The sequence below is a fragment of the Leptosomus discolor genome, chromosome Z (assembly GCF_034619465.1).
Source record: "Leptosomus discolor isolate bLepDis1 chromosome Z, bLepDis1.hap2, whole genome shotgun sequence".
In the NCBI taxonomy this organism is placed as follows: Eukaryota; Metazoa; Chordata; class Aves; order Leptosomiformes; family Leptosomidae; genus Leptosomus; species Leptosomus discolor.
Genome location: NC_141419.1, coordinates 31,087,905 through 31,111,814, shown reverse-complemented (window position 1 = coordinate 31,111,814; position 23,910 = coordinate 31,087,905). Strand labels below are relative to the sequence as shown.

The window sequence follows — 23,910 nt, the reverse complement described above, 5'->3', positions numbered from 1 at the left end:
ACTGAGTTAATCATTTAATTCTCACACAGTGAACAAAATGCAAAGCTACATTAAGTCAGCAGGAAAAGAAATTAAATTACACTTTATCAGGTAAATCTTTCTTAATACTGCACCCATTAATTATCGACTCATATGTGCATACAATCTATTCTATTCCCAGGCTTAAAAATACGTGCTTACTACAGACTAAGCAAGTAACTCAGGTAAGTATGTTTCAGTCCTATATTGCAAAAAGCAACTGGTTTGTAGTTTGCATAAACTACTAAAAATACTTAGATTGAACTTGGGCTTAAAGAAATTTGAATGGTGTTCTCAAATCTTAGAAGCAGAGAGAAAGAGAGAGAAACAATCCTGTGAGATGAATTCACTCTATTATATTCCTTATATCCATTATATTCATTTAGAGCAGATACACACTTTACAGCTAGAGAGCTAGACCATGGCAGCTCTTCAGATACTAGTATTATCTCCAGGAATGCAGTTGCAAAAGGGCCTCAGTTCATTCAAAATATTTGAAAGGCTTAGGATCTGAAATTCACATGAGATTACTGCTGTTGGGGGAGGGGGGGGGGGGGTATGGTTTACCTTGAATTTATACCACTTATTCAGAAGTGACCAACAGCGAATGAGTTGTTAAACTAGAAAACCTCAGCTTTTTAAGAGCTGCTGAAAAGATGATTTGCAAGCATGACTGACAATTAATGGAAGAATTACATAGGATGGAGTAAACTACCAAACTGTAAATGCTTCATAAAGTATGTGTGCTGTCACACCTACTAAGCCTGGCAGACCTGAAAGGCGTTTTACAGGTGCAGACAGAGATACAGAGAAAACCAAATCTATTTCTAAATAGAAAGCATGCAAGAAAAATTCCAAGCAATTTCCAACACTTTTTTTGCTGGAATTGACTAACACTATTTAAACCCATGACTCAGTTAGAATCTGCTTGTGAATTGCTTTTAAACCATCAAGGTAAGAAACTTATTCAGAAACCCTGAAGCTGCCATGTTGAGAGCCCCTTATTTTGGTTCTTGCTCTACAACCTGCCTATCCATTTCTTTTTAACAGTTCATTGCTAAAAATTTATACACAACATTTGGAGCACAAGCTGTGGTGAAGAATTCCTATGCCTTCCCAATATGATCATCTCTGCCCCATGGAGTAAGGGTACTTCTTGCTTTGTACCTTTTTCTCACCTAAACATCACAGCAAAACAGAACGGTTGAGGCTGGCAGGGTCCTCACATCTGGTCCAAGCACATTTGGTCCAAGTCCCTTGCTCAAGCACAGACACCCATAGCAGTTGCTCAGGACCATTCCCAAACGGTTGTTGAATTGTCTCCAAGGATGGAGACTCCATCACCTCTCTGGGCAACCTGTGGCAGTGCTTGGTCACCCTCACAGTGAAAAAGTGTTTCCTGATGTTTGGGAAGAACCTCCCGTGTTTCAGCGTGTGCCCGTTGCCTCTCGTCCTGTCACTGGGCACCACTGAAAAGAGTCTGGCTCCATCCTCTTTGCACCTTTCCTGCAGGTATTTATATACTTTTGTATTGTTTTCTGCTCAATGGCCTAGCTTCAGCATGACCAAGTCACAAAACTTTTTTTTACCCATAATCAGTATTATTTTCTAAGGGCTAGAATATTGGATTCTATTTCCTCCAAGCTGAGGAAGCAACTATACTCAGCTCTTCCTTTTTGCGGCAACTGTTCTAAATATTTGGCAATTGGAAACACTATCCCCCAAGTATTTGCAGTAAATGTTTTGGACGCTTCTTCAGAGGCCAGATACCTAGCATTTGAAGCCTATAGCTTCAATGGGGATGTAAGGCCAGAGTTACTCAGCTCAAAAAAGACTGTCAGTGTTGCTGGGCAGACAGAGACAGACATTCAGACAAGTAAGCAAAAGTTAGGCGTTGAGTTTTTGACTCATTGTTTTGTCAGATCACTCTTTTTGATTCAGGCACCCATATTCCACCAAAAATTTAGGGTGGGGATATAAATTCCTTCTGAATCCAAGCCTGACCTCTTTTTCTCAAATATGCCTAATAATCAGAGATGTGCCCTTCGGCATTGATAACCAAACACAGCAGACCATGTAACTCCAGAGGAGCCCTGGCAATTCACTGCTCCTAAGGATCAGGCACAAACACTCATGACTTTTGTTCTGGATTTAATGGTGTAACAGGTAATGCGCTGCAAGATTAATAGCACTGCTAGAAGAGAGGCCATGACAGCTCTTCCTTGCCCACACATCCCAAGCAGAGCTTGCCCTGTGCAGATGCAGAAGACTCATGCCCTGAGGGCCCTGCCAGCCAGCCCACAGCTCCAAGGGGACAGACACATAGGACTTCACAGGGCTATCCTGACCAGTGTCCCTTGGGTCATTAGCTGTTTTATTCACATTTAAGACTGAGACTGTTTGTCTTAACTTGTCCTGATTTGCGGGTTTCCAAACTCTGTGTTATCTGGAAGCCCTGTCCAGGTTCATCAGAAGATCAGGATTTTTTAAAATGAACTACTGGGCAACACTCTCTGACCTTTCTCAGCATATTATCAAATGGTCCTGAACTTAAGGGCAGGATAAAATGTTACTAATCATTACTAAATGCGTTCCTCTATCCAATGCAATACACAATCTCTCGAAAGCTGGAAGGCAACTGCTGGTCTACATACCTTTTCACGGGGGAAGGTGAAATAATTTTGGTAGTTCCTTCATTTTCCCCATTTGTTGTAATCTGACTCATGTTCTTAGATCCTGAAAAAAAAAAACGCAAACAGAACATTCCTGTAGCATATATGCTTGCACACCTATTCAGCATAATCACCTACTGAACACAGTGCAGCATGAGAGATAAAATGATACACAAGACATCTAGTGAATGTTCTACTTGCTAAGGGTGTATAAGGATCACGCTTCTGTGTCTTAGCCTTATGTCTAGTCATACAACATCACAAGAAAGTTAACATGGGAGGCATTCACTATACTTCCACAGGAGACAGAGGAGTTGAAGCTGTTGTTCTCAAAGGGATACTATGCCATTGCCACCAGAAGGGAATTCCTTGCTCAGTCACCAATGATAAAAAAGGCGTGAGGAGAAAACAGGTTATGAAAAAGCTTAGGAATCTCCAATGTAGTAACTATTGTCTCTAAAACAATAATTAGGTTAGATGATAAAGAAAGATTAATATTTTTGTTCTAAGAAACCATTTCAAATTGATGTAGGAACACAGTGCAACACAACACTAATATATCCTAAGTTATGACCAGGAAAATCATAACTGTAAAACAATGGATTAGAAAACTAACAATGTAAATACAGAGAAACAATGAAGAGTAATACTCTGACAGAGGCAGCTCAGCATCAGTTTCAATGAGTAACAAACTTTTGGCCAATATTTGAAAGTTATCTGCCTAGTTTTGTGCCAAATACTCTTTCCATTTTGATCCTGCAATTTTCATACTGTTGGCACTTAAGTCCCCCATCTGAGCCAGGAAAAGGAACCTGAAGGAGCAGGAGAAACATGCAGTTTCCCCTCTTTCTGAGCCCCCATATACAGGCTTCAAAGAAACAGATTTGTGTATTCATGATTTAGGAGCACTAAGCGACAATTCGGATATTTCATACTGGGTTAACGTCAAAGTCGTGTGATAAGATTATGCTCTACAGATGTACACAGCTCAGTATCATGAACAAAAGAAGAACTGTTCTGTTCAGCTTGGTATGTAGTAATATATTAATCATCAAGACAGGTTTGTCCCTACTGGTGCTATGATTTTTGTTTCCATGCTGTGCTATTAATATTAATCCATAATTTTTCTTCAGGTCACACATTCTCTTCCCATCTAACTGTCCATTTCGGTAATTTCTTACAAAACTGTTACCACATCCAGAAACAGATGTTAAGTAAAACAACAAAGCAACATCACTGATGATGTACATCAGCTCTGGACAGGATTCTGAGCATGTTCATTGAAGACAACAAAATAGATTGACTGAAGCCTATAAGACTACTAAGAAATACTATGTCCTCTGGGCACAAGCAACAGCATCATAGTGTTTTTAATATAGTGGTACAAACTCAAAGCCCTTTTGTTTGGCTAAAACTAAAATGTAATGTCTTAAATTAAGCTGTGGTGAGATTTTGCATTATAAGCTTTCTCCACAATCTCAGAGAAAGAATTTCTCCACAATCTCCTCACCTTTCCATACCACCCCTATGTTATAAATCCTCTGGATTCTCCTCTACTTCAACACAAATACTTGAGATACCCTAACACACCTTGTCTGGCCATCAATTGCCTCTCCTACATATTAAATCTGCTGGTCTTCTGCAGATGCCTCATTGTCCTCGTTTGGGCTAAATCAGAACTAATTCTGTTTTAGTACTTTAACTTTTCAGTTAAGTCTCCTCTAACTAACGGCATTTTCTGAAAGAGCAGCACGTTTTTCCAGACAGTGACTGCTTCTAGCAGTGATAAGGCCTGATGTTTATAGTGAGTACCAAGGAATGGTATGCAGAGAGGCCCTTGCTTATACTTGTTCTTGTAGCAACCAAGGTCACTGCTAAACCTTGTACTCCGTGTTGGGGTGCCGGGAGTGAAAAGGGTCGCACCTGCAGGGAGGAGCGAACCGGACAGGTGACCCAAACCTGACCAACACAGTATTCCATCCCATATATGTCATATTCAGTATAAAGCTGAGAGATTATGAGGGTCTCGCTCTCTTCGGCTCTCTTTCTCTCTTCTTCGATGGCTGACATCTGAGGAGGACTCTGTCTGTTCTTCTGTCGTCGATCCCGATCCGTGCATCCCTGAATCCAGTGCCTGAGTCCAGCTCCTGCATCTCGTCCCTGTCTGCTGCCAAGTCCAGCCTGGGACTGCCCCAGTGCCAGCCCTGCGGTGTGGTGGTGATGTATCGTCATCAGGGTGGGGGGAGTTGGGTTCGGTATTGGTTTTGTATATATTTGTACATATTGTATTATTTCCTTATTCTTATTATTATCTTTTCTTTATTGTTATTGTTTCATTAAAGCTGTTTTAGTTTTCTTTTCCAAACCGTAAAGCCTCTCTCTCTTGTTCTCTTTCCTTTTCCCTTTTGGGAGAGGAGAGGGGTTAGTAGAGAGTGTCTGTCATTCATTAGTGGCCGGCCCAGCCTCAAACCTTGATACTCATATACTGCAGAGGGTCTCAAGTGGCATTAGTCACCTTTGCTTAAGCAACCCAGCCAAGCCCGTTACATGTTTTACCTTACCACTCTTAATGGTGTAGTTTACTCCTTTCCCTACTTAGTTATTCAGATTAACGCCTGTCACGGGAAGGGAGCAGCCTGGGTCCTGTCTTGTACAATATTTGCTCCTCCAAGGCACCTTTTGTTGTTTATGCAAGTATAAGCATGAGGAAGAATTTGGAATATTCTGAAGAAGGAAATGCAGAATGGACACAGATTCAAAGACAGAAGGGAAAGTGAAATTCTGGCATTCTGAATGAATACACTATTTTATACAGTAAGAGACAACCACTCTCCAGAGTCTCTAAAGCACTGCACATCTGCCCATAGAGTTAATTCGTTTTCATGAATGAAGCAATAGTTACACTGCCACTATGACCTGCTTGGTAAAAAGACAGAATTACAGAATGAAGAACTTTCTTGACTTAATGTGAATGAGAAAATGATCAGAAAAAGAATCACCAATCTTCATTAAGGCCATAAAAGCCTGCTACAAAAATTCTTCCTCTGACCTCTAAAAAGAGAAGGATGCCTATAGTCAAAAATCACAAATAAATAAAGATGACAGCACATAAGAATAGGAAGCAGAAATTTCCCACCTTTAAGGAAGGTACTGGTAATGAAGTGAAAATAGAGTAGGTCAAAGTGTTAAACTAGAAGGATATCTCAGGGTTTCTAATCATATTATTTTGCATGCAGATACATTTAGCTTGCCTTTCCTAGGGCTTCAAATACATAAGATAAAATAATCCACTGTAATAACTTGGCTCACAGAAGTGTTAAAATCATACTGAAAAGATATGTCTTTTTTGAACAAAGGAAATAATTTGAATACTTCACATATTACTGTGTGAGGTAGCTTCCAAATAAGCCCCTCAGAGTGCTCATAACCTTATGGAGCAGTAAGAACTCATGCTCCAAAACATGTCATAGCTATGAAACAACTGTCACAAAAAGAGCCAAGGGTCAAGTGTTACAAAAGTAATAGCCACCTCCAGAAGTGACCCTTTGCCATGTTTGGCAATAGCCTTACCATTCTGCTGACACCCAGACACCCCAAGTGCAGAAAGTCTGTGATGCCTTTGCAACTCCTTCAGGATCCTGCACGAAGGCTGGTGCCGCAGAGCCTACAGGGGGCACCTCAGCTTTTGGAGTACTGAGTACTAGTAAATCCTTAAGAAAGAAGCAGCTCCTTCTCGCTGTTGAGTTCCCTGGTTACCACTCCACTATTTTAACAAGCACTTAGTTGAGGGAAAACCAAAGAAAAGTCAACATACCAGTGAATATCAGAATCTACCCAGAAATACAAAACAGATTTCTACTGAGACAAGACCTTGTATTAGCTGTGTTCGACTCCACCATTGCCCACAATGATGACATTTGCTTTGCTTTTAAAAAAAAATTTCTTGCAGTACAATTATTTTGTACAAATAACTAGCTTAACAGGAGCTTTCTGTCCACACTTGGCGAAACTGTAATAACTGTCTTTAAGTATGTTCCACATTGTGTACTTTTTACTAAGTGCAGTACTGTTCCATCAACATACACCTCTGTATGATACAGTATCCTTAATATAAAAGAATAGACTTCAGAAAAACTGAAGTCCAAGCACTAATCCCATTGCAATAACATATCTATACCACTGTTTCTTGCATGTCAAGATAACAGGCCTCTCAAAAATACCTTAGATAGCCAGAAATCTTGAACATCTCACTTGGAGCACATTTTCCTGGTTGTTTACCTTTTGTCAGATAAGTTACTGTCAGCATTCACTGCATGGGACTTTTCCAATAAGGTGAACATTGCACAGTTCGAATCCCTTTTGTAGCCATCTTGATGCTGATTTGTGCATTCAATTTAAATAAGATTATTTAATTTTTAAAAACTCAAATGTCCAAAACCTCAGCTAATTAGCTTGTCATGCCTGTTCCCTATCAACTAAAGCCATTTCACTGATGTTATCTGGAAGTAGTGTTTGTACTTAAATCTATTAATGAGAGCACAAGATAGTGTGATCAAAAGGAAAATATTCAGTAAGAAGCCATGCTTTGCACTTGTGTTACTAAGAGCCTATAAAAATGAATGGACTTCCATATGTCTACACTAGCATAGCTTACTCTGTGATAATGTTTATTTTCCAAACTAGTTTCCAAACCTGTAGCCTCAGGAGTTTGTGCATCTCACACCACATGCATGAAATGCAGAAGCAGTCACGTTCCATCCTTTTACAAAACTTGACATTTAAAATAAACTTTAAAGTGCAAAACTCAAAGTAAATAAAGAAGTAAACATATAAAATTACCTTAAGATTAATTTTCTAAAATTTTACTTTCAAACCCAAGCTCACAACTTTCTGGGAAAAGACTCGTGACTTTGAATGTGCCAGACCAACAGTTCTAGCTACCGTGACAGAGGCTGGTGAAGCAGGGTAATGATAGGCGCCTGTGGTAACACGTAAGTCAGTCAGGGCAGGGACTGTGGCTGCTTATGATTGCTTAGGTAGTATTATAATACAGACAGTACTGTAATTTTAATACCCACTCCTGATTCTCCACCTGGCTTTTAAATTAGAATGGCAGCACTTACTTTACACTAATTCATACAATTACCCAGTGTGCAAGGCAGGGACAATCAAGTCCTCACAGGGATAGATCAAGTCCTCAGCTACCAAACAACAAAAAGCCCTAGGTAATGTGTTTTCCACTGCTGAATAAACTCAGACTCACAGCAACAGGTCTGGTCACATCAATGTTTGTCCACAGAGGACGTTCTCAAGGAGGTTTTCACGTGTAGCATTCAGCCAAAAGGATAATGAATGCTTTCACCCTACGCACTGTTGCGAAAGCTGGGCATTATTAGTCTTGCCCTAAGAGGGTAAGACAGAATAATGAGAGATCCTGTTCCATGTTTGAGTTTATTATTTCAATCAGAACAAAATGCAACTGTAATTCTCTCTCAGCTGAAATGAAATGGGGAGAATAAGCAAACAAAGCAAGCTACACATCTCACAGACAGAATTTTACAGCACAAATCAAAAAAAACCCTTCTATAACTGAACACCAACTTGAACGTCAGCCTAAACATACACCAAAAAATATATATAAATAATGCATTAATATAAAAACATTGATTGCATAGCCATTGATGTTTCCTGGTCTGATTCTTCCGCTAACCCTAGAACAACCCAGATATGAAAGGTATTAAGCAAGTGACAAAAGGGAGGCTACTGCATTTTAAACGACTGTAATCTGGATTTTAGGAAAACAATCCACCATGCTAAAGCCAAACTGTCTGCACTGCCTATCCTATCAGGAGAATCAGTCAATGCATATGTCTTTATGTCTTGCATAACAGCCGCTGTCAATGGCAGAGGCTTTTATGCAAGACAGCTAGTTTGTCTGTTCACAGTACGATTTCCTTCAATCCCTCTCTTAAAGCATAAGTATTTTCACTGAAAACAAAAAAGTAAATATTTTTTATCATTGTCTTGGCACCTATTCCAACGCTTAACCCAGAGCTCACCAAGTGACTGCAGTCCTAATGACTTTAGCATATTCAGTGGACCAATGAGACAAAGAAACATTACTAATTGTACAGCTCTGCAAAAGATAGCTAACCTCTATCTTCAGGTGACAGAAAAAATATATAAAAAACATAGACCATGTCACTGCTTAAACACCAGAACATGTATAGAAAAAGAAAGAACAAGGGAAAACATTTTAATGGGATGCCAGAGGTTAGAGGCTTTAGCCGCTCACACACACCTCTACAATGGAGGCAATGCAGAACCGTACATGCTACAGCCATGCATTTGTAGCTACTGCTTCACCTAACTGCCCCCAAACCCATGGTGTGGCTGTTCCCATTACTGGCACCAACAGATAAAAAACAAAACAAAACCAGAATGGCTAATTGAAGTGGCTGCAGAAAGGAATCCTTTCATGCACTTAAGAAAATCTTAAGAAAAGGAAAAAAAATTAAAGAAGCAGGTGAGGAAAGATGCTGAACTTGGACAATGTGGAACGAAGTTACTGTATAAGAACTATTTTTAAGTTGTTACTGGGTTTGGGGTTTTGGGAGAATAAACGGAACTCAAATTTTCATTCCAAAAAGCCAAATTGTAAGCTATGTCCAGCTGGATTCTAATTTAAGCATTTGACAGTAAACACCTTAAAAGATATCTAATACTTGCAAACTAAAATCGCCCTGTTTAAAATGTTGAACAAGGCATATTTAATCTTATTACACCATACTAGAAACACAAAATCAAGAACAAAAGACTAGCCATCAATTATAACCATCAGCATAACCTCATCATGCAAAAAGAATATTTATTTTAAGAAGAAATATATTATTCTCTCAAACATTTCAATCAGGAGAAGTTTTACGTAACTCATAAAACTGTTTACACCACTAGGCTTATTTCCAAGATAAAAATTATTCTGTAAAAGTAAAATCTACATTGGCTTAGTATTTTTAAAGAAGTGATGCTTAAAATACATCAAACAGACTTGATGTATTGTGTCAAATGGACTTTGCTATATCCAAGAACCAGTTTAGGTGAAAAGGGGTGGATTTATCCTAGTAACAGTTTAGTCACATGGTGTCCAACACAGGGAGGAGAAGTAGCATTAATTTGCCTTCAGCATCCGAAAGCCTATTTAAATGGAGAAAGAGTACTAGATGTTTATACCTAAATATAAAATGAAAAAAATAAACAGTGAAAAATATGCTCTTTTATAGGGCAAGATGGAATTTGAATGACATAGCTCTCTTACTTTAGCCTGTATTTTAAGTGGGAAACAAAACAAATTTATTTAACTTAAAAATCATATGAGATAATACACCTGCACCAGTGGAAAATGACTGCACACTTGGAACACATGGGTAATCAATTAAGTTGAATTAAAAGCAAAACAACCCAGATGGGTGACACAGATTACACAAATACCTATGAGTAAGGTGGTGAAAAAGCAGCCTTTTTATTTTAAAGTAAACCAAAGTATTTAAATCCACCAAAACAACAAATATGCATTTCCCAGAGAATTCTGCATCACATTACATCGCAGAACAGGCTATAAAAAGGTTTCGGTTTTCCTCACGATTGCAGTCAAAGAGACCAAAAAAACCCAACAAGCACAACACAACACATCCTTGCAGCAACATAGACTGAATTTCACTGCCTGCACTAAGGCAAACATTATATTAATCTGACAAGTTTACCCCTGAATAGCCACATCACTTTCTGCACATCTGAGCTAATGAGGTGGGAAATGCTGTTCATCTTGAACTATGTCCCTAAGAATGGGACAGCACAGGTGAACAAAAGTCTAAGTCTCCAGGTTGAAGGGCGAACAGCTTCTTGTCCTCTTAGCCTCCCACTGACAACAGCAGACACAACAAAAAGATATCATAATCAGAAAGCAATGTAACTCTTCTCTTCTTACACCTAACCAAAAAAAATAAATAACCAAAATAAAATTTTTTTAAAAATCTGTTGAAAACTGCTTGTATTTTCCAAGAGCAATTCTTTTAATTACACTACACTTCAAGACCCACTGCAGCTGAAAGGCAGAATACACCAGCTTTGTTTCTGAGTTTAAAGACGGCATCCAGAATAAACATGGGAGATTTCCAGATGTATACACCTTCTCTCTTTTCTAAAATGGTTGCTCTCAACAGTTTATAAAGCCGTATTAATCCATGATAAAGAGAAATCTTGCTTACATTTTAAAGCTCAGACAAGTTTTTTTCTCAGACTGCTAACACAATTACATATATATTTAACTCCATGCATGAGTGCGGCTGAAATCTGTGTGACTGCTGTCATAGATGAAGCTAAGCATACACACGTAATCACATGTAGAACTAGAGCTTGACATTAGAGAAGCTTTTTGCCTCTATTACCAAATTTCAGGATCATCCATTATTCTGGGCATGACGTCCATGATCTCTGCTTAATCTTAAACATTTCCTCTAACACCTGTAAAAACTTCTAGCTTCCCCTGACATCTTCAGCACACAGCATAGATTTCCAGCTCATATATCTGAAGCATGTTAAAACTGCAAAGGGCATGGCACTAACTTCTGTTCCACTTAATATCAAAGCAAAGGGATACTGCCGTTGAACTGGGAAAAGGATGTACAAGAGAGACACCTTGGGACAAGCAGATGGAACAATGGGATGCCAACCAAGACACACAGGTATAAAATTCTTCAGCGAGATACAGGACTCCTGAAAAAAAACATGTTCTCACCGCCTGTTTTCAAACTTCCCTTTCATACTTTACATTTGACTTACAAATGTGGGATTTTATCATGTTTGATCCCCACCATCTCTTTTATTTTTATCCACAAAGCTGCAGTTTTTAGATCCAGTTAAGGTTAGGTCTAAATACTGACCTAAGGCAAAAGAGACAATCCATTCTGAGACATCCTTGAGGATACTGCAGCAATTCTGAGTTGCCTCTTGAAAATGAAATGAACCAAAGGCCAAAGAAGACATCTCTCCAAAGGCCCAGCAGAGAAGGACTTACCTGTCTGTTGTGTTCTTTTGGGGTAAGTCTTGCTGCGACTTCTTTCAATGCACTGGTCAGGCCGTGGGAGCTGCACAGAAGGGTCTCTGGTCATTTGCAAAGATGTCCTGCCACTTGAAAATGCAACAAAATCATGGAAAAACACTTGGAAAAATGATGAAAGAAAGAGAGGATCTTTAGACTGAAAAAAATGCATGGGGTTTGGGCAGCATGCTTTGTTGGCTATTCACTTCTCATGCCAGCTCTGTTTCTCCTGCTGAGTAGCACTACCCTGACTTTTGTTTTTAATCAGTCATTGGCATAATCATCAACAGATTGTGCCAACCTTTTCTACATTTGGCATTTTCAAGAGGAGCTAAGCAATTAAAAATAAAAGCTTTTTTATTAGGAATATGGTAAGATAGCGTGACCTTTTGTAACCTCGAATATTCTACCATCTGACTTTCTGAAGTAATTTGATTACTTCCTGAATTCTTTCTGTAAGTTTTCATCTTAGGAAAACACGTATTTAAGGGGTGTGCAGAAGTAAGGGGTTACTTCTGTGCCATGTGGAACGACAACCTAAAGGGCATGGCAACCCCCGTGAAAAGCAAACTGTAATAAAGTACTCTCACTGGCACGGGACCAAATGATAAACTGAGTAGAAGTCCTGATTCCTCCTGTTTGCAGTAAGGCTCTTCTTCATTGCACTATTTAAAAAATTTATTAAGTTTAATTAATTCTTTTATGCTCATTTTAATGTTCCTCTCCATGTGACTAAGAAGAATATACAGTTCATAACAAAAACATAAAACAGGCCTCATATTCCTTCTCAAAACTCCATGTTTGCCTCAGAGAACTTACTACACAAGAGAAGTAATTGCTACTATTAACTCCCAGTTGCTTAAACACCTGCAGTTCGATGACTTAGAAGTAAAGAGGTATCATATTAGCAAGTGCCACGCAACTATACAGGTATTACATATGTATATTTCCTAAATTTCTGAGTCTATGCAAATAGACTCCACTAAATACTGATTGTATTTTCACCAATAGCCCCACAGGGGTAGTCAGCACTCAGAATTATCTTCTCAAATTAAAGGGCAAAAAAAACCCCTGCAAATTCCAGAAGCAGTTTTAACAAACCATCTGGGCTAAGACCTTTAACTCACATTAAAACCTCCATGTATTAACCAAAGCATCTGATCTTAAGACTGCTTTCCTGAAAGTTGTCTGCCACCTGATGAGAAGTACCTAGAAGATTAAAAAACAAAAACCCAAAAAACCCCCAAAAAAACCCTACCAACAAAACCCTAAAAAAAGAATGTCAAAAGATAATATTATGGTCCCCACAGATACACAGTCAAACAGTGGGATGAGGGTTTCTGCTTTGTGCTAATGATGTATACAGACACACAACGCTGTCACTGCTTTTGGTGCTACAACAAGGACCAAAGCCAAAGAGGGAAGACAATCAAAGATAATGGATGAGCAAAGAGAAGATTCTCGAAGCACATGAAAATGCCATAACTGCTGCTCTGAATTCCAAGAAAAGAGTTAACTTGTCAATCACCAATTGATAATCACTTTTTATCATTAACACTGCATAATGAATGTGGTGCAATCAGATGCCACAACCCACATTTACACATCCAATCAGGTCAGGGGGAGTCCTCAAGCAGCACTGCAGCAAAACAGAGAACACTTCATACTAGAAGGGAAATATAGACTTTTATGTTTTGTAGACATAACTAACATTATAAACACAGCTGTCAGTAATGACCACCATTCCAACACAGCAAATCACTTCATGGATCAACCTAAAAACTTATCAAAAAAGGAGGATGAACTTAAATGTACCACCAGTAAGGAATAACTCAAACATATTTTTTAAAACTGGCTGGAAGGTCCTGGTAAGTAAAAAGCTTTATCCTCCTCAGCACCAGTGCCCTGCTCCAATCTCCTGAAATGGTCCAACAGAGGAAACTCTCATTCACAGTACTCTGGTAGGAATCCACTGAACTCCTATCCATTTTCACAAATGGGGTAATGCAGGCCAGGATCCAACTAGAAACCCAAAAGACAGTACAGTCATTCCCCTATTATCTACAGTAAGGAGAAGCTGGATCATGCCAGATAATATGATAACCCAAATAATCTGTATTATCACAAAATATGTTGGAGAAGAGGGGACAGAAACACAACAGTGATCCTGTCTGGAGACAGCCCAGATTCAGTCATATAAGTGCAGGCTCAGAACTGTCATAGTCATCTCTCCAGCTCTCTTGTAATAACACCTTCCTTACAAGCAAGATCTTACATCCAAGTCTTACAGTTGACTATGAATTCTGATTGACTGAGGACAAGTGTAATAGACCTACTATTACACTCTGCTACTAGTACCTCCCACAGATTCCAACTCCAATCCAGGAGCTGTTAAAGAAATTGGGGGTTATCATTTTCTTGTTTTTAGAAAAGTCTTCCTAAGAAGCAGTGACAAAGAACTGTCTAACTAACAATTGTCAGCCTTACTCATTATAATCCATCTATTTCTTGAGTGATGGTAGAAATACAGACAGGAAGAACAGACAGAGAGACAAGCCAAAAATAAACCTAAACAAATCTGGCATATTTGCAGTCAATGGAAAAAACCTTTAGAATTTGCCATTATAGTAAATAGGGCCCTTTCACCCAGCAGCTTCAAAATAACTGCACAAGATGAAAAACTATTTTTAGCCTCACAGGGAAAATGAAAAAAGAAAGGGGCCTAGCTTTCAGATGTGGTTTTGATTTGTTGTTTTCCACCCTCCCTTTCAGGTTTACTGAACATGAAATTCTAAAGCAATTCTAAAAATCAGCCCATAAATTATTCGGCTCAAAATTGTTCAGCCAATGTGACAGAACTGAATTTAAAACAGTGGTGACCAATTGCCAAATCAAGTGCCTTACTCACTAGAAAAAGATCTGACTTAAAAACAGAAAGTCTCAATAAAACTCAGCAAAAACTATTAGGTCTCTGACATCTTACAATTTTAACTACATCCTATATTCTGCAGGTCCTTTGTAGCCCAAGCAGCTGGAGGATCTTAAACCCACTCTCCCTGCCACATCTTCCTCTATATCACAGTATTAACTGCCTTGTATGCCAGACTGTCTGCTTGGTTAACTCAGGCTAAAATTGAGACTAAGTGCTCCCTAGGTAGCCTTAGTCTGAAGTTTACTGCATCTTTCAAGGCTTGCAGCCTTGAATGCTTATCCAATTTTGCCAACTATTCCAGTCAGAAAAGATACCTCCATCTCCCTTTCAGATACGGCCTCATTTTTATTCTTAAAATCAACAGCACTGCACCAGCTGTGCTGCTACAGGATTAGACATAACCATTCTGATCGAGAGCCCTTGCTGTAGCTCAATTGCAGCTGTAAGGAAGGGCATCACAGTTACAAACTTTATACATTTATTTGTACCAACCTTTTGCTAATTCCCTGAAGAAAGGCAGCAGCCAACATGCCTTGTGATTTCGGTATTCCCCAGTTGTCAGGAAAAACCCTTTAGGACATGAACAGGATTTATAAGGACATTTTGACTTATAGCATTGCCAAGGCTGCTCTCACTTTCACTACGGGCTACAGCAGGCCCTAGCCAACTCTGGGGATCGGAAGAATGAGAAGTAACTCACACTTGTCCCAAAACTACCAGACTCCCAATGGGAGTCTGTTAAAACAGCCCTGATTCATGCTTTGTCAGCAGAACTGCTCTGAGTCATAGTCTAGGTGGGGTTTTTCTTTCATTGGAAGACAAGAGGAGAAAAGAAGGAATGACGAAGGAATTAATTGAAGTTTAAACAGATTCACCTGTACCGATGTTTATAACCTATGGATCCAAACTTGCTGAATTTTCTTGACAGCGAGTTTGATTCATTCTCTGGCATTCTATGTAGTTTGAAAAATAAAACAACAGAATAAGTTACATAGATAGGTCTCAATTACAGGTCACTTCCCAAGAAAAGAGAAATACAAACTTTATGTTCCAAAAAAATAATTTTCTGATAGTTCCTCCTGCACTTCTAGGCAGACTCACAGGGTTGAAAGCTCCACAAAGCCACATGTTTATGCCCTCCTCTTTTGACTAACACATTTCTGCATTTCGGGGTCTATTGTAAACTGCTGGCAACAGCAGACTTTTGCTTAATATTTCACAGGAGCAGGCAAAAACATCGTGCCACAGTAATGAGGCTGCAGGAGGGATTCTAAGCTTACCCATTTACAGCACTGCCAAAGCCAGCCCCAAGCATCCTATCATCCAGTTCCTAGTAGACACCCTTGCACATTTCTGTTAGTGTTTTTGCAACAGTACAAGAAAGTGTTTTGAGATATGTAATACTGGAAACATTTTATGCACTTCAATAAGTAAGCAAAATATTATGGAAATTCAATGAGCCTATCAAAACTCAAAATTTCTGTGCACTGTAAGAAATATTAATGTCTGAAATCCAGAAGCCTTACTCATGTTAATGCTGCTACATAAAATTTGATGGTTAAATACGTAAAAATATATATGGCAGCTTAAATCCTGCCATATACATTTGTGGATACTTCTGTTAAAGCCTACTTTATGCAACCTGAGATACTATCTCAAGAAGAATTCTAAGACAAAAGAAACCACCAAACTACCCAATTTTACAATTATTGTTTCACACCACTGTAAGAAGAGGGAAGGCATCAGGTTTTAAAAGCATTCTATAGTCAAGAGCAAAAATGTGTTTCCAAGCCTGTGTTCCATCACTGTGTAGTCACAATAAGGTTCTTACTCAATACAGACTCCCTCTTTTTGGTAATGAAATCACAAATTCTGCATCACTCACCTGAAAAACGTGTGATATTCTACACAGCATTTCCAGAGATGTTTGCACGTGATCTTGTTACATGCTTCAAAAAAGAAGGAAGTTTCATTGCACTGAAAACAAAACAAAACAAATCATTATGAGGGATTCTGCCAGTGAAGCAAATCTTCATTTACTGATCACAAGGATCAACCATCTCATGTCAATGCATATGACAAGAGATATCGGTATGAAGAAAAGCAGGTTCTAAAACTATGTAGAATCCTTCACTGAAAAGAGGTTTTCTTTTTTGTTTTCTTATCGCCTGAAAATAATTATTTAAAGAATCAGTTCCTTAGATATGGAAAAACAGAAGAGAAAGGATATTACTGAAACACTTCTGTTCCTTCATTCTTGTTTGTAGGTATCGGCTTTTATTCTAACTAAAAAGCACAAAGTTTTTTTCAAACAGTAGGTTTCTGATGTTTTCTGAAACTGCATCTCAGATGTCAAGGAAAAATAGATTCCCAAGGCCCTGTTTAACAGTATACAAAAAGGCAAGAATAACTGAAAGAAAAAACCTCAAGATTTGTGACAAAATAGTATGAAGGAACAACAGAGAGAAAATGCACAAAACACATACATAGAGAAGAACCAAGGTAAAACTGGAAATAAAAATGAGACAGGAAAAAAGGATTTTAAAAAAAATTAGCGAACTTCAGAATAATTCAAAAAGCTTGGAGAAAGGTCAAAGGTAAAAGCCATAAAATCCGCCTTAAAATCTCTTAAGGAAGACAACAAAAAATATTCAAATATTCAACGAATATTCAAAGCTTAAAATCTAATCACTGGAAATTGGCATCAGTACAGTAGGCATGAGAAAAAGGCAGGGAGAGATGAAAGAGAAGTCAGACATACACAAACATTAAAATAATTCCAATGATGCATCACTGCTTGTTTCTAACAAGCTAAACATTCAGGTATATTCACATAAAATACAATTCTATATATCTTTCACTCAGTAAACTTAAATGCTCAGTTTTTTATCTGTGATTTGCACAAAGAATGAGTAGTCCCACTGACTTCAGTGTGAATCTGCAGCATAGTATGATATTGTCTGTTACAAAGCTGGATCCTAAAAACACTTCCCCATATGCGAATTACAAAGGGGGTATGATTCATACCACTTTCAGCAGTGGATTTTAGGAAATTGATGCCTTTGTGCTAGTTACACTTCTGCAGTGCCCTACATATGTAGGCAGAGTTCTGGCAAGTTTCTCCCATGCTCAATTTAATGAGGTATGGTGACCTGTAAGGATCTTACAAACTGTGAACTCATTCAGTATGTTCTCTAGAATTCAAAATTTCACCTCTAACAAAACCCAATTATATCTCTATTAACAGCTGTCAAGCAGCCTCACAAAATCACAAATTACCTGCTCATACAGCCTTTCCTCCACCTTGGAACAAGTAACAGTAAAAATGACAGAACTTTGCACCTGTGGGTACAATAATTGAAATTTCATTCCCTGACAGTAAAAAACCCCACAAATTAGAGACACATGCATGAGATTATTTTCTCCCATGGAATATTTCATTCAGTTTAATGGCTAGCTGGAACAGTCCCGTGGAATATCCAAGGAATCAAAATCACCCTCTAGTCTTCTCTCAAAAGCACATTTTCCACTCTAGAGCACCACAGCAACAAAGAGGAGCACAGTAAGGCATACGACCACTGAGAATGCCAAAAATCAGGATTTACCTGAGATTGCTATGCATGGCATAAAATGATTATATAGTAATTAGTCCCATAAATATATTCATACAGCTCCTTAAAATACAATTTCAGGCTTGATAGGGACCTTCATCTCTCTGCAGGATTCACAACTTGGAGCAAAAATAAGTTTAATTTATAAAAAGTAAACCCAGAAATTTAAAAGCTGAAGCTCTTCTAAAACAGAAAAAAAAAATCTAGGTAACTGGGGAAAAAAGAAAAAAAAAAAAGAGTTTCCTGGAGAATCTTGAAGACTCTAAAGGAGAAAAACCTATATACACGAGAATTTTCAAGAGTAACCATATTGGTCTTTCTCCTCTGGCAACCAGAAACAAGAGTCTACCCACTGAAAGATCATCTTGCATTTTTACATTTTTAAAGTTTTAAAGAAGACATGTGAAGGGGTACTTCTCTTTTGCTTACTTTACATGTAACAGAAAAGTAGCTTCAGATTTTATGATTTAATTTACATGACATTTCTAGTTCAGGCTGTCATCTGATGAGATTTCACATAAATCCAGACAACTATAGTCATCAGCGCACTTTTAAAGAATAATATCGGATTAGGCCTGTGGTATTGCAAACTTTATGAAACACAATGAGTCAATTTAACTTCTGTTAGAAAAGAACTCCCTGACTCATGTTTAATACTCAGGATCTTGCTCCTTCTTTTTCCACTCCTAAATGCTACCTTTAGGCAAAGAATCCTCTGCTGCTCTTAAATTTATTTAATATCATAATCTTGGAGAAGAGAATTTGGGAGTCAAGGGAAGGGAGGGGCAGAGTGAAGCCAGGGTTGTTTTGTGTTGTGTTGGTGGATTTTTTTTTTAAATACGGTATTGCTGCCATATCTTATTACTAGCCCCATTCAAATGTTACTGGAATTCAGGGAAAGATTCCCACCTGGGAAGAAGGTTCTACTTGTGCCTTCTTTCTTTTTTAAGTTAAAGGTTTAGAATTTTCCCATGTGAACAAATGGCACATACTACGTGAAAATTTGTTAGTGACTAAAAGAGGGACAATATAGCTATCGCCATATGATTCAAAGATCTGAGCAGGAAACATTACTGATTCCATCATTTGAAAGCATTATTTTCTAAAGTGGAAGAAAGCTCACCTCAGCTGGTAAGAAAAAAATTTTGATGATTAACTATGTGCTGAAACATCTATACTTAGTATGCAGCAAACAAAGATACTCAGGAATAACAGCATAGCCCTATAGATCAAATATATCAAGAGGTTATGGAATTCAAATCTGGAAAATGAAACAACTGCCTAAAACCCATGGGACAGACCAACAAGCTTTCTGATAACATAGTGAGGTTTATTTATTTGAATTTGAAGGAAAAGCACATGTTTGAAAACTATTGCCTCAGAATGGATTCTGGGATTCTGTGAAACAGCACAGTTAGATTTTACTGAAGAGAGAGAAAGAAAGCCTAAAACATTCATCTTCTAGGTCTTTCACCAACACAGAGCATACAATTCATAATTTTTTTACCATTTTTCACCTTTTCTGCAAAGGATTCAATAACTTACTGCAACTAAGTCCAATATGACACTGCACACAGCACATCTAGGTTTAGGACTTCCTCCATTTACTTAACACTATTTAAGACTTGCAAGACTATTGTGATTACTCTCACAATTTATAAATGCATACATAAAAACTAAGCAGCACTGAAGGCAGTAGTATCTTCCAGATTTGATCTTTTCCCCCCAAGGGAATAAATTTATTTGTATAGGTAAAGCAAGGATGATCTTACTTGTTAACACCATGAACTTTTGTTTCTAATAAAAGGCAACATTTTTAGCATCCTTAACACCTGTAATTTTTTACAGGTAGTCAGAGTCAGATGGTTCTTTTCTTATTATTCTCATACATCTGAACCAGAAGAAACAAAGAGCTATTGTACTTTTACTAACGATTTCTAGGAAATGACAATTCCAAATTCATTCAGTGCCGTTTGGTGCCTCACAAGCTACTATCCTGTTGCTTTCAGAGTGCCCAGTATACTAGAGGTCAGGCATCATAAACTGTGAAGGCTCGCTGCTTCCAGAGCAGTCCTGGCCACTAGCACACTCTCTGAAAACCTCCTTTCTGCTTTGAACCAGCTTTGATGTTTGTCTAGTCTTTCAGGAAGCCAGTTGTGCTCACCAAACAAGCAGAAGACCACTTATTTTTGTACGGTGATTTTTTATCGCAACTGTGACTTGCACCAGCAAGGGAGGGGGCAGGTCGACATGGCCAGAGGCTGCAAAAGGACAGGCAGAACTGTTGCAGCAGTATCTAGTTGTTGAGCTGTTTGGCTACCTTTTTCTGATCTTTAAAACGGAAAGACACTGAAGAACTGTAAAGACAAACAAAAAATACTCCTTTCCTTTTAAATGCTTTAAAAGTTTGTCCTGCAGTGTCCAAAACATGCTAAAGCTCATACTGCCGTAGCCTCACCACCATTTTTATGCATGGGAGGAGAGATAAACTAGTAGAGGGGATGCAGATATCTTAACTATACTATGAGCTTACAAACAGACAGGCACTGAAACATGTAGTCGAAGCCCTTACCTGGTTTATGCTGCCTCTCAAATCAGCCAGAAGACTGATCTGGCAGGGCCTTTGAGATCTCCACTGAACAGCTGGTAATTGGTACAGCACTCCACCATAACCCACTGCCGCAACCTACACTTAACTGAAAGAGTGGAAGTGTGCTACTAACACCTTCAAAAGAGACCAGTCAGAGTGGTTGTTGCTCTAACCACAAAATGTCTCTGGAACTGCTAGGGCTGACATACTAGTCCAGGAGTGCCCACGCTGCCCTTAGCAAACAGTTCCCAGCTTGCTCTGCCATGTCAGTGTGATTACACAGCTTTCAAGCTCAGAGCTGCTTTGCGCCCAGCTAGCTCAGTGCCCAGGCAGGACAAGCTCAAGTCTGCCTAGAAGAGAACACACATGCTTAAAATGACAGTTCTTCCCTCTGAGGGCCAGAAGATCCCCTGCTTGTGAAGTTCATGGATTAGTCCAAAGAGGGCCGCCATCAGTAGACTTACACCCATTCCATGGACCACTGGGTCTGTCCACAGATCAAAAATGTTTTGAAAACCTATGATTCAGAGCAGGCTTTAGCTGCTGTAATTTATTCAGGCTCAGAAAATGAAGAACGATCAAAACCCAAAACCACAGTAGGAACCCTGCCAGCACACACATCACTCTTCCTAGTCGCACTGAGTATTAATATAGCATAAGGAGGGATATTGCTCCATTACAGAGCACACCACGTACATGTAATACACACACATGTACATGTAACAGAAATATTAACACTAACACTGAAGGTACTGCTTCTCAACATTACTCTTTGCCAGGTTAGGCACATACTTGGATACTATCAATTGTTAACTTCAATAGGAGATACTTTGTCTTTATATATTTACATAATGCATGCCAATCACAGCTTATGCAAGTTATTACTGCTTATGCAAGGTCAATCTTTAAGAACAATATACAAGTCAAGAATTAAAATTAATAATGCTGTGCCAGTTTGCATAAAGCCTCTAAAGATCGAAACAAACATACCTCAGCTTTGTATTATACCAATTAAAAAAAAGAATAAAGAAGAACTTACCAAAAAAGATGGCAGTAACACCTTAGTGGCAATGAATTTACATTTATGCAGGAATTTTAATCCTAGTTCTCCTTCAAAAATGTTCACTACTGGAGATTTTGCTATCAAGCTTTGAACCAATCTTACAATCTTTCTAAGATAGCTCAGAAAGTGGTTAAGAAAAGCCAAAAAATCCCCAACCAACCAAAGCAAGCCAAAACTGATCTATATGATGTATTCACATGACTGTGCTTGCTCCTGTCCACCCTCCACTACCACTCTGGCTTAAGTGGGTGCAAATGTAAATGATACAAAAGAAATTTGAATTCTTAAACCATAATAAAAACCAAAACACTCTTTTTGCCTGGAATTGAAATCTAAGCTAAATTTGACTTTAGAATGGGAGCAAGATTTCGTCAAACTTTATTCAATCTTCTCAAGAAACTGCAAAAGGAATAAATCAAATTGAAAGTACCTGCCTAGAACTTGTAACTCAAAGATAGAATATAGAGTGTGACATGACAAGAAGGGGCACAGCTGAACCACATTATTCATGTAATTACTTTTCAGACTTCTGACACTTACAAAAAGATTTTAAAAAATAAAGCATATTTCCAGGGTTTTCTGAGACTATGTAAAAGAACACAAAAATCTTGTATTTAAATAAAGCCAGCAGAATGGGCAGCATTATGTGCTTAGGAATTACCCCGAAGTTCCTCTAGCATGCATCAGTGGTTGGTACTGATCCTGAAAACAGTCCTGAAGTCGGCTGAGCTGGGCCTCTTCATCTGACTAAGAAGGACTGCAGTTTATCAGGGAGTGTAGTGATAGGATGAGGGGTAATGGTTGCAAACTGAAAGGAGGTATATTTATGTTAGATATTAGGAAGACGTTCTTCACTACAAGGGTGGTGAGATGCTGGAACAGGTTGCCCAGAGAAGCTGTGGCTGCCCCCTCCCTGGCAGTGTTCAAGGCCAGGCTGGATGGGGCTTTGCGTAACCTCGGCTACCGTAAGGTGTCCCTGCCCATGGCAGGGGGGTGGAACTAGACAATATTCAAGGTCCCTTCCAATCCAAACTATTCTAGGATTCTATGAAATAAATTTTAACTGCACAGTTTGGGTGTTTGTTCTGACTTGAAAGAACCCAAATTTCAAAATCCCTCGAAACAAAAATTTCAGACTTCCAAAAGACTCTTCTCCTACAACAAAAAATGAAGGCAAGTGTTCTGCACATTCAACACTTTCTGGTTTGGTGAAAGAGAAACATGAAAAGCAACAAGTACGGAAGCTTTGCATAAACTCTGCTAAGGAGTGAAATCATTCACCTGCATGTTCAGACACAGTGTAACCAAAGTAAAATGCACTGTTAGAGAAAACTGTATGGGGTTGCGGGAAACAGCACAGAAGTACTTGGTACCTACAGGCAAAAAAGCTCCATATCTCTCACTCCTGCATATTATTACATTTCTGTTCCCAGCCTACACAAACTATCTAAGCATATTTATTGCTATTTTGTTTCATGTCCTTAGTTGAGAGAGAAATCTAGGAAGCAAGCCATGTCCTCACAGGGGGAAAGCACAGGAGGTGTGCTGTCCACCCCTTCAATTACCCGCTTCCACATAGTGCATCCATTGTGATTAGGCTCCATTTTTCTCCACTGAGGGGTGGGGTGTGGGGGGGCCTTTGGCAGCCACTTGTGTTGCTGGATCATTTCCAGCAAGGTTGCTCAACAGATATCTATGCCACCAGGAAGCGTGTACAGGCATCAGATGGATCTCTTGGTTTCCTTAAAGGAAACTGCACAAAATTACACTTTCATCACCCTCACAAATTCTTTGTGATTGTCATGTTCAGGGAATCCTGTGCAGTCCTCACAGGGGAAGGGTTCCTAATTTCATGCTGATACATAGAGGTTTTATGGAAAGTCTAACATGTTTCTAGCTCAGAATTCACAGCATGAGTACACTCAGG

The 23,910-nt window shown here is 38.8% G+C and overlaps 1 protein-coding gene across 1 annotated transcript in view; it reads right to left on the bottom strand.

Moving 5' to 3' along the window:
• The window catches only part of EPB41L4A (erythrocyte membrane protein band 4.1 like 4A), a 136,949-nt gene that overhangs the window by 27,856 nt on the left and 85,183 nt on the right, over window positions 1-23,910 (bottom strand). The window contains exons 10-13 of the mRNA XM_086479612.1: window positions 16,605-16,696; window positions 15,595-15,672; window positions 11,764-11,876; window positions 2,673-2,754 (exon numbers count right to left, since the gene is read on the bottom strand). Of these exons, the coding sequence (XP_086335738.1) occupies window positions 2,673-2,754; window positions 11,764-11,876; window positions 15,595-15,672; window positions 16,605-16,696 (365 nt within the window). The remainder of the gene's footprint in view (window positions 1-2,672; window positions 2,755-11,763; window positions 11,877-15,594; window positions 15,673-16,604; window positions 16,697-23,910) is intronic.